The 12,105-nt window shown below is 45.6% G+C and overlaps 1 protein-coding gene across 1 annotated transcript in view; it reads right to left on the bottom strand.

The window, feature by feature from the left end:
- Positions 1-12,105, bottom strand: part of LOC143996084 (macrophage mannose receptor 1-like) — a 214,390-nt gene that overhangs the window by 39,436 nt on the left and 162,849 nt on the right. Inside the window, exon 25 of the mRNA XM_077490909.1 lies at positions 2,289-2,454. Within this exon, the coding sequence (XP_077347035.1) occupies positions 2,289-2,454 (166 nt within the window). The remainder of the gene's footprint in view (positions 1-2,288; positions 2,455-12,105) is intronic.

Genomic DNA, 12,105 nt, shown 5'->3' with positions numbered 1-12,105 from the left:
GTAGTTGCAGATCAGACGTGTGCAACGGTCAGGAGTCATTCTTGACATTCCTCTTTACAGAACTGTTTCAGTTCAGCAATATTCTTGAGATGTCTGGTGTGAATCGCTTCCTTGAGGTCATGCCACAGCATCTCAATCGGGTTGAGGTCAGGACTCTGACTGGGCCACTCCAGAAGGCATATTTTCTTCTGTTTAAGCCATTCTGTTTTTGATTTACTTCTATGCTTTGGGTCGTTGTCCTGTTGCAACATCCATCTTCTGTTGAGCTTCAGCTGGTGGACAGATGACCATAAGTTCTCCTGCAAAATGTCTTGATAAACTTGGGAATTCATTTTTCCTTTGATGATAGCAATCCGTCCAGGCCCTGATGCAGCAAAGCAGCCCCAAACCATGATGTCCCCACCACCATACTTCACAGTTGGCATGAGGTTTTGATGTTGGTGTGCTGTGCCTCTTTTTCTCCACACATAGTGTTGTGTGTTTCATCCAAACAACTCAACTTTGGTTTAATCTGTCCACAGAATATTTTGCCAGTACTGCTGTGGAACATCCAGCTGCTCTTGTGCAAACTGTAAACGTGCAGCAATGTTTTTTTTGGACAGCAGTGGCTTCCTCTGTGGTATCCTCCCTTGAAATCCATTCTTGTTTATTGTTTTACATATCGTAGATTCGCTAACAGGGATGTTAGCATATGCCAGAGACTTTTGTAAGTCTTTAGCTGACACTCTAGGATTCTTCTTCACCTTATTGAGCAGTGTGCCTGTGCTCTTGCAGTCATCTTTACAGGACACCCACTCCTAGGGATAGTAGCAGCAGTGCTGAACTTTCTCCATTTATAGACAATTTGTCTTACCGTGGACTGATGAACAGCAAGGCTTTTGGAGATATTTTTATAACCCTTTCCAGCTTTATGCAAGTCAACAATTCTTAGTCGTAGGTCTTCTGAGAGCTCTTTTGTGCGAGGCATCATTCACATCAGGCAATGCTTCTTAAGAAAAGCAAACCCAGAACTGGTGTGTGTTTTTTATAGGGTAGGGCAGCTGTAACCAACACCTCCAATCTCATCTCATTGATTGGACTCCAGTTGGATGACACCTCACTCCAATTAGCTCTTGGAGATCTCATTAGTCTAGGGGTTCAGATACTTTTTCCACCTGCACTGTGAATGTTTACATGGTGTGTTCAATAAAAACTTGGTAAAATGTAATTCTTTGTGTGTTATTAGTTTAAGCAGACTGATTGTCTATTGTTGTGACGAAGATCAGATCACATTTTATGACCAATTTGTGCAGAAATCCATATCATTCCAAAAGGGTTCACATACTTTTTTTTGCAACTGTAATTACAATTTTTGATATAGTATTTTACAGCAGAGCACGTTCCTGTGCTCACCAAGAGTAACTGAGGGCTTACGTTCTGGTACCACCAACACCTAAGGCCCAATTTTCTGCAGAGTATATAGGGCAAGCCATATAGTATATATATACTGCTGTTCAGATTAATTAGTGTCTAGGGGCCTGGGGGACCCCCACGCCATTTAAAAAAAAATGTTTGGTGTGGGGTTCCCCTTAATAACCATACCAGACCCAAAGAGCCTGGTAATGGACTGGGGGGGAGCTCATGCATTTTTTTTCAATGATTTTCATCTATATTGCTGGGACCCGACAATACATTATAGTCGTGAGCAGTTTTTTATTGTATTGTTCTAAACAAGGGAAAACTGTGCTACTTTACAGGCATACTATAGACACCTCCCAGGCATGATATTTAAAGGAATATTTCATTTTTATTGTTTCCCTTTAAGCATTATTAAAATCACTGCTCTTGAAAAAACTGCTAATTTTAAAACTTTTTTTGCATTGATACATGTCCCCTGGGGCAGGACCCGGGTCACCCAAACACTTTTTATGGCAATAACTTGCATATAAGCCTTTACAATTAACACATTTTCAAACACATTTTTTGCCTGTTTGCATGTTCTGCTGCGAACTAGGGGGGTGTTTGGCTCATCCCTAGTCAGCACTCATCTGAATGAGGTCTTAAACTGTACTATCAATTACTTCATTATATACAAATTCCAAAGAATATAATACACAGTATTGTATCTTTAATATGAAAGTATTATATTAGTATCCTTTCTTATTTTTATGTAATTTGCATTATAGTGAACACATTAGTAGTTGTTACATGGACTAAAAGCAAAGAAGGCCGTGACAGGTTCTAGCATGCAGTACTGAAAGAAGCAGGAACATTAAGAAAGTGCATTCCTACAATCATATACAACTTACCACTGCTTTGCTTGCAGATTGAAGCATAACTCTCATCACAGGATGCCGTCTTCCACTGGCCGTCCATATCGATATAAACACAACCACTCTTTTCTTTTGGTTCTTCAGAAGCCCATTTGGTGTAACGGAGTTTCCAGCCATCAGACCATTTGTACTGATTGTCCGTCTGAAACAATTAAAGTAACAGTGTTATTATGGATTCTGATATCATCAATGTACCTCAACTATTGGTGGGGGCGGGGCAAGAAAATGTGTTTCTGCTATATTTTTTTCCCCTTACAATTTATTCCAAAGTTAATAGACCCCGTACACTGCAATGTAAATGGGTCCTTCGATAAATTTTTTAGTGTACTCTAATGTACTTGTAGCACCACCCTCGTAGGTCGCACTAGATAGTTTCACTGGGTTCCTTTTTCCAGCAGTTGCCCCACAGCCTGGAACACAGTCTCTCTCTGGCACAATAAACAGTCCAGAGGTGTTCTTTTTATGTTTTTATTTTTTAGGAATCTTGGACAGGGTTAGGGGATTGAGTGGGATTCTACAAAGTGAGGATACTGGACTTCCTTTGGTAGAACTGTAAGCAAACGCCTTGTAAAAGCAATCACTGGACTTGGCTTTGTAGTAGTAGCTAAAGGCAAAAAAGCTTCCTCTTTTGAGCAATTTTAGCAGAGTGCCTTCAGAAAGAACTAAATGGACTAAGCTCTTCAGGACTCCAGCCAATGTCATCATTTGCACACACACACAGCTGACTCTCTAGCACTAGAGGGGGTGACAGCAGACCACGGTCTCTAGGATCTCTCTTGCAAGTCTGTACAAATGTCCTTAGAAAGTTGGTTGCCTCCTTTCACCATCCATGCCTTCTGCAGCTTCCATCAAAGCAGGCCCTCAGGTCACCCACCTGAAGCCTCAGCACCTCACAGGCACATGGCAGGATGGCTTAAGGGGACAAGCAGCCCCCTTTCCTTAGACTGTGCTCTCCTTCCTGGGAAAAAGACAATTCTGCCCCAGGTCTCAGACTATTTATACCCATTTACCGGCAGCTACCTGTGTAGGGTTTCACAAAAATTAGGTGGGACAATATAAATATTTGTCAATTAACATTAATCCACACTGATGTTTTAGAACTAACCAGAGGGCTCTGAAATTAGGGGAGCAATCAAACCTGCAGCCCGTGAGACATAGAACAGACCTAACCAATCACATGCAGCTGCACTGATTGCAGTTAGCTAGAGCTAAATTTGCCCAACCCAGAAATTGCAGCCATACTGAATACAGTGAGACAAAACTAAATTTGCCTAGCAACAAACTGCAATTCCACTGTATACAGTGAGCCAGAACCAAATTTACCTAATCCTAGTACCTAACTCAGAGGGTTCTACATTTTCTACATTTTCCTATAGGCTTTAATTGGTAGCAGATTTGGTTGCACAAATTTTATTTCATAGGTCCTAATGAAAAGAAAAAAAATGTACACGTTTAAGTAACCTTTCTCAGTCCAACTTTGACATAATGGGAGGAGTTAACAAAGAGCGATGCAAGAACAGTGCTTGCACCACTTCTAAACATGAAAAATTGTGGCCCGCAATCTGGTTTAATGCAGCCCCAGTGGTAATTTGGATATATATATATATATATATATATATATATATATATATATATATATATACACACATCTTTTGTGGCCCCCAATGAATCTCCGAGCACTTGGGGATTTGTTGGGGGGGCCACAAAAGATATATACTGCATTTATCGTTCTGGCAGCCTTGGAGGGGACAGGGAGGGGGCGGGACGAGTGCCATCAGATTACATAGAGGAGAATCTCCTGTTTATTTAACAGCCTTTGTAATAGGAATAAAGAATATACAAAGCCGCGCCAACCCTCCCCTACATATATAATATAAATTCTAATTAAAAAAATAAAGACTAGTACAATTAAGTAATAGACTTCAAAAAATGTGAAGGTGACCAAAAAAGCCAAAAATGGCATAAAATAAAAATAAAAAGTCCAATTTAAGAAAAGTTCACAGGTGAATCCAAATGACGGACATAAGTGTTCTTAAATGACAGCACCACAGTGGTTCAACACTTTCCAAGGCGCGTGAGATACCCGTCACCATATGTTGAATGCGCTTACCAGAAAATATATGGAATGAAGCATATATAAATGGTAAATGGATGACGTCCAGGTTAACCTTCCTCAGCTGGGTCAGCACTCCATCCCTTAGCGGTGTTTCCAAGGTAATAATCTGTTCAGTGGTCTCGATATGAAACACTCAGAGGCCCACAGAAAAGAAAGGGACTGACATAGCGTAATAACGTAGGAACAGTTTAATGAATAAAAGTAATGCACTTACAGGTCTGTAGATAAAATACAGCATATAGGAGCAAATGTAAAAAGCCGGCCGGCAAACAGGAGCCCGTCCTCCTCTCCTACAACGTGGTGGCATCACTGCGTGCCTTCCCAGATGCGTTTTGTCATACCAGACGTTGTCAATGGGGAACCCGTTCCCCATTGACAATGTCTGGTATGACGAAACGCGTCTGGGAAGGCACGCAGTGATGCCACCACGTTGTAGGAGAGGAGGACGGGCTCCTGTTTGCCGGCCGGCTTTTTACATTTGCTCCTATATGCTGTATTTTATCTACAAACCTGTAAGTGCATTACTTTTATTCATTAAACTGTTCCTACGTTATTACGCTATGTCAGTCCCTTTCTTTTCTGTGGGCCTCTGAGTGTTTCATATCGAGACCACTGAACAGATTATTACCTTGGAAACACTGCTAAGGGATGGAGTGCTGACCCAGCTGAGGAAGGTTAACCTGGACGTCATCCATTTACCATTTATATATGCTTCATTCCATATATTTTCTGGTAAGCGCATTCAACATATGGTGACGGGTATCTCACGCGCCTTGGAAAGTGTTGAACCACTGTGGTGCTGTCATTTAAGAACACTTATGTCCGTCATTTGGATTCACCTGTGAACTTTTCTTAAATTGGACTTTTTATTTTTATTTTATGCCATTTTTGGCTTTTTTGGTCACCTTCACATTTTTTGAAGTCTATTACTTAATTGTGCTAGTCTTTATTTTTTTAATTTGAATTTATATTATATATGTAGGGGAGGGTTGGCGCGGCTTTGTATATTCTTTATTACTGTTGGGTGTCATATCGCATTTATTGCTGCTGCCTATTTTTGTTAGTTTCGTCAATTTTACACTATTTATCCTAGCGCAGTTTACATTTTTTCTATTTTGTAATAGGAAGTTCTGTCTCCTGAGCTGGCATTGGATGTCTGTTCTGTCTATCATAGGAGGCGGGACTTTGTATTAAAGAGGCTGCCGAGTAAACAGCAGATTTTCCTATATTTAATCTGTTGAGAAACTGCAGATGGGCATCGATCAGGCTGCACTGATGGCAATGGTGAGGCTGCATTCAGAGGCTGCATTCATGGCAATGGTGAGGTTGCATTCATGGCAACGGTAAGGCTGCATTCACGGCAACAGTGAGGCTGCATTCACGGAAATGGTGAGGCTGTATTGATGGGCACTGACCCTTATTTTGCTTCACAGCTCTTTATTTAAAATGTATGTTTTTTCCTGAAACCTCCCTCTTAAATTGAAGGTGTTTGTTATACGCCGATAAATCCAGTATATCCAAATAACACGATGCCCAAGCTTATAATTAGACTCTTCACCACACAAAGCCACAGAGGCAAGAAAATTCTTGTCGGGTAGTGCATTAGGTAATTTGCACTTAAATGTAATGGTTCAAAGAATGTCAGGCAAAATGGTCGGCATGTTCACTTCATCAAATCTCGCCCTCTTTGAAAAAAGTTTGGATCCCCCCTGATCTAAACCATTCTATTGTAGCTCTGGCTGTATGTTTAGGGTCATTGTCCTGCTGGAAGGTGAACCTCCGCCCCAGTCTTTTGCAGACTCTAACAGGTTTTCTTATAAGATTGCCCTATATTTGTCTCCATCCATCTTCCCATCAACTCTGACCAGCTTCCCTGTCCCTGCTGAAGAAAAGCATCCCCACAACATGATGCTGCCACCACCATGTTTCACGATGAGGATGGTGTGTTCAGGGTTATGTGCGGTGTTAGTTTTTCACCACACATAGGATTTTGCTTTTAGGCCAAAAAGTTATATTTTGTTCTCATCTGACATTCTTCCATGTTTGCTGTGTCCCCAAATGGTTTCTCGCAAACTGCAAATGGGACTTCTTATGGCTTTCTTTCAACAATGGCTTTCTTTTTGCCACTCTTCCATAAAGGCCAGATTTGTGGAGAGCACGACTAATAGTTATCCTGTGGACAGATTCTCCCACCTGAGCTGTGGATCACTGCAGCTCCTCCAGAGTTACCATGGGCCTCTTGGTTGCTTCTCTGATTAATGCTCTCCTTGCCTGGCCTGTCAGTTTAGGTGGACGGCCGTGTCTTGGTAGGTTTACAGTTGTGCCATACTCTTTCTATTTTCAGATGATGGATTGAACAGTGCTCTGTGACATGTTCATAGCTTGGGATATTTTTTTATAACCTAACCCTGCTTTAAAACTTCTCCACAACTTTATCCCAGACCTGTCTGGTATGTTCCTTGGCCTTCATGGTGCCGTTCATTCACTAAGGTTCTCTAACAAACCTCTGAGGGCTTCACAGAACAACTGTATTTATACTAAGATTAAATTACACACAGGTTGACTCTATTTACTAATTAGGTGCCTTCTGAAGGCAATTGGGTCCACTAGATTTTAGTCAGGGGTATCAGAGTAAAGGGGTCTGAAAACAAATGCACACCACATGTTTCACATATTTATTTGTAAAAAAATGTTTTTAATTATTTATCATTTCCTTCCCCGTAACAATTATGTGCCACTTTGTGTTGGTCTATCACATAAAATCCCAATAAAATACATTTACGTTGTAACATGACAAAATGTGGAAAATTGCAAGGGGTATGAATATTTTTTCAAGGCACTGTGCAAGAAACACAAAAGACTAAAGTGTATCTAAACCCAAAAATAACAAAATAATATATTGCAGCTTACCAGTAGGGATGAATTTGGGTTCAGCTTGAGTTTGGCTCAAACTCCCATTTATCCGAAATCGGAAGTAAGCGTTCAGTTCTGGGCCAATCAGCAGGCACGGAACCCTCCGTCATTGACCAAATATAACCATGTGGCCATGTTGGGTCAATGATGTCACTGATAATATAAGCGTCTCCACCCCTTTGTGTAAGTGCAGCTGCAGAACAGTGAATTCCAACTTACAGATGATTGGCCCAAACCCAAACGTGTCCCTACTTACCAGTGCTTAGATATAAGTTGCTGCATTTTTTTTGTTTTGTTTTGTTTTTAATTTATTTTCTTCCCTTATTTTTAGTTGGTGCTCCTGTGAATAACAAACTCTTACGGTTTTCCATTACATCTTTGGAGAAGTTTCAGCTGTCACAGAGGCTGGACCTAAACACATCTCATCTCTATTACACAATGTATATCAGTACAGTGAATGGTTACTGAATGTAGGTGAATTTACTTAGATATGTTATTTTAAAAAAAAAAACCTTGCAGGACTTACCATTGAGCACAGTGGGCATCTGTAGGCACCAGTGGTGCCAATCAAACCACCTGATCCTCCCCAGGGGCAGCAAACAGACCACCCAACCACCCTCCCCCCCCCCCCCCCCCCATCCCGGTGGCTGGTACGCACGCAGTCTGGCTCTTGTCGGTGATGTAGAGCCCCTGAATCTCCCCGTACAACCTTCCCCCGCCCACGATACTAGCCAATTAGAATGCTTCTCCTCTGGGCCAATCTGGTCCTAAGACCCGCTTCTTAAATGGACGGGGGGAAAAGCAGGAAGACAATAACAAATATTATTTTTGTTATCGTCACACAACTGGGTGGGCTCAGGGCGCAGTGCTATGTGCCCCGAGCCCACCCTTTAAGTCAATTAGAGCCTCAGGCTCTAAGCATGTGCTTAAAAAAAAAACTCAATTGGAATAAATGCGTCTGACAGCCTGCATGTAGATTAGGGGCTGGGCGCATTGGTTTGGGGGGGGGCGGCGCCCCCTATCGAGCAGCTGCCTTTGGTAGACACCAGAGTCAAAGAGCCAGCTTTTCTCTGTTATTCTTTTTTTTCATCATCAGGAGAGACACAGTCATCTCAAATAAGCCTATTTACACATTTTCATAATGCACTAAGCCAGCAAAAAAAAAATACATAAATACAATTAAATGTTCTATGCAAAAGAGATCCTAGCAAATGGGGTGTTACTTATGGAGTGAAAGGCACATTACACACTCTTGACTACTCTACTTTTTGTATGTTGTGATATACATTACATAATCTGTTCCAGTCTGCTCTGTACACTGAGCACTAGCTCACAAATGTTTGCTGCACTCTGTACTGAAAATTATATACTTCAGACCAGGACAACTCTAAGGCCGCGTACACACGCGCGGACTGTTCGCCCAACCTTGTCCGCTGAACAGTGTTTGGGCGGACAGTCCGCTCGTGTGTGGGCTTTCAGCGGACAGTTTCAGCGGACAGTTGGACGGACAAAGTCTTTCGGAAATTCCGAAAAACTGTCCGCTGAAACTGTGTTTGAGCGAACAGTCCGCCCGTGTGTGGGCTTGTCCGCTGTACTTTCGAAATGAGCGGACTGTTCCCGCTCGGAAAGTCCGCCCATTTCGAGCGCATGTACAGGTAGGCGGGGCCCGCGAAGGAGACGTCGCGGGCTCCGCCGCCTGGAATGGGCTTAAAGGGGAACCCCAACGCCGAAAAAAATCGGCGTGGGGGTTCCCCCAAAGTCCACACCAGATCCTTGTCCGAGCACGCTACCCGGCCGGCCAGGAAAGGGGGGCGAGCGAGCGCGCCCCCCCTCCTGAGCCGTACCAGGCCGCGTGCCCTCAACATGGGGGGGTGCCTTGGGGAAGGGGGGGCCGCGCGGCCCCCCACCCCAAAGCACCTTGTCCCCATGTTGATGAGGACAAGGGCCTCTTCCCGACAACCCTGGCCGTTGGTTGTTGGGGTCTGCGGGCGGGGGGCTTATCGGAATCCGGGAGCCCCCTTTAAGAAGGGGGCCCCCGGATACCGGCCCCCCACCCTATGTGAATGAGTATGGGGTACAATGTACCCCTACCCATTCACCTGTGAAATAAAGTACAAAAAAAAACACAACACAGGGAAAAAATATTTTATTGCACAGCTCCGGGGGTCTTCCGTCTTCGGGGGTCTTCTCGCCGGACTCCTCCGCTATGTGTGTGTAGCTCTTTTACTAGCGGAGGAGTCCGGCTTTCTTCCTCCCCGCCGCCGGCCTCTTCTCCCGACTTCGGGGGTCTTGTCCCCCTCTTCGGTTCTTCTGCCGGGCCACCGCGCCTTCTTGTAGCTCTTTTACAGGCGGTGGCCCGGTCTTCTGTCGCCGCTGTCGTCGCCGCCGCCGCCGCCGCCTTCCGTTCTTGTTCTTCTTCTTCTTCTTCTTCTCCTGGAGATGTTGACTCGACGAGCTCTCCGGCCGGAATGCCAGAGCCGCGCTGTGCGGTCACTTATATAGTGACAATGGGGCGGTGTCACATGGTATATGTCACATGGGTTGGTCACATGGGTTGATGTCACATGGGGACTATGACATCGTAAGGGGGCGGGGTCACCATGTGACCAACCCATGTGACATATACCATGTGACACCGCCCCATTGTCACTATATAAGTGACCGCACAGCGCGGCTCTGGCATTCCGGCCGGAGAGCTCGTCGAGTCAACATCTCCAGGAGAAGAAGAAGAAGAAGAAGAACAAGAACGGAAGGCGGCGGCGGCGGCGGCGACGACAGCGGCGACAGAAGACCGGGCCACCGCCTGTAAAAGAGCTACAAGAAGGCGCGGTGGCCCGGCAGAAGAACCGAAGGCGGCGACAGAAGAACGGAAGGCAGCGGCGACAGAAGACCGGGCCACCGCCTGTAAAAGAGCTACAAGAAGGCGCGGTGGCCCGGCAGAAGAACCGAAGAGGGGGACAAGACCCCCGAAGTCGGGAGAAGAGGCCGGCGGCGGGGAGGAAGAAAGCCGGACTCCTCCGCTAGTAAAAGAGCTACACACAGATAGCGGAGGAGTCCGGCGAGAAGACCCCCGAAGACGGAAGACCCCCGGAGCTGTGCAATAAAATATTTTTTCCCTGTGTTGTGTTTTTTTTTGTACTTTATTTCACAGGTGAATGGGTAGGGGTACATTGTACCCCATACTCATTCACATAGGGTGGGGGGCCGGTATCCGGGGGCCCCCTTCTTAAAGGGGGCTCCCGGATTCCGATAAGCCCCCCGCCCGCATACCCCGACAACCAACGGCCAGGGTTGTCGGGAAGAGGCCCTTGTCCTCATCAACATGCGGACAAGGTGCTTTGGGGTGGGGGGGCCGCGCGGCCCCCCCTTCCCCAAGGCACCCCCCCATGTTGAGGGCACGCGGCCTGGTACGGCTCAGGAGGGGGGGGCGCGCTCGCTCGCCCCCCTTTCCTGGCCGGCCGGGTAGCGTGCTCGGACAAGGGTCTGGTGTGGACTTTGGGGGAACCCCCACGCCGATTTTTTTCGGCGTTGGGGTTCCCCTTTAAGCCCATTCCAGGCGGCGGAGCCCGCGACGTCTCCTTCGCGGGCCCCGCCTACCTGTACACGCGCTCGAAATGGGCGGATTTGCCTCCTCCTTACGTGGGCGAGTCCGTTCATTTCAAAAGTTGAGCGAACTGTTTGCCCAACCTTGTTCGTCAAACAGTCCGCTCGTGTGTGGGCAAGTCCGCTCATGCAAATTTTGAGCGGACTGTTTGCCGAAACTGTTTGACGAACAAGGTTGGGCAAACAGTCCGCGCGTGTGTACGCAGCCTAAGCCCTTGTACACACGGTCAGACATTCCGACAACAAAATCCGTCGGATTTTGTCTGACGGATTTTGTCCGAAACCAGTGTTGCATACACACGGTCGGACAAAGTTGTTGGAAAATCCGATCGTTCTGACCGTGATGACGTTTTTTCATTACGACGTGACTATGTTCAGGCTAGTAGCCAATAGCTTTGGTCTCGGAATTTGATCTGAGCATGCGTGGCACTTTGTCCAATCGGAATTCTCTACAAACGATCGGCCAAAGTCTGATCGGATCATGTTGTCAGAAAATTTTATAGCCCAGCTCTAAAACTTTGTTGGTCGGATATTCCGACGGAAACAGTCCGATTGAGCCCACACATGGTGGGATTATCTGACAACACGGTCCTATCGGACATTTTCCATTGGAATGTCCGACCGTGTGTACAAGGGCTTAGAAATCCCTGGCCCTGTACAACCTATTTGACAGGGCACCACAGCCCACTAAAATCATTATTAGCAGACACAAACAAACATAACTTACATACAGCCTAAAGCTGCATAGAGTAATGAACAGGAAGAGCTCTGCATAGTCTTTTTGTTCATTCACAAACCAAAGCATAGTAAATACTTTTTAGTATGCTTCAGTTATAAATGAACATAATGAGTGATAGGCACCGATCACTCACTGTGTTCATTCATAAAAGGAATAACCTTTAAATATAACATATTTGTGGGACCTTTCCCATCCTCCCCACCCTGACACTGATCCCCCTGTGTACCCACAGCACCCGGCGGGAGCGAGATAAAAGGAAGCCGGCAGCGATGTCGGGTAGGGGGCCTGGGTAGCAGAAGGAAGGGGAATCTGGACAGGAGGGGATGATCGGTGCAGCATTTATTGAAACCGATCACATTTAGTTCCCCCTGCAGCAGCTTAAAGCCAGCGGGAGGAAGAGGAGGAGAAGCCGGCTGCAGGGG

Source organism: Lithobates pipiens, unplaced genomic scaffold (assembly GCF_037356315.1).
Source record: "Lithobates pipiens isolate NorthernLeopardFrog02 unplaced genomic scaffold, aLitPip1_a1.2 Scaffold_19, whole genome shotgun sequence".
In the NCBI taxonomy this organism is placed as follows: domain Eukaryota; kingdom Metazoa; phylum Chordata; class Amphibia; order Anura; family Ranidae; genus Lithobates; species Lithobates pipiens.
The sequence above is the reverse complement of the archived record's forward strand: the minus strand, read 5'-3'. Positions and strand labels throughout refer to the sequence as shown.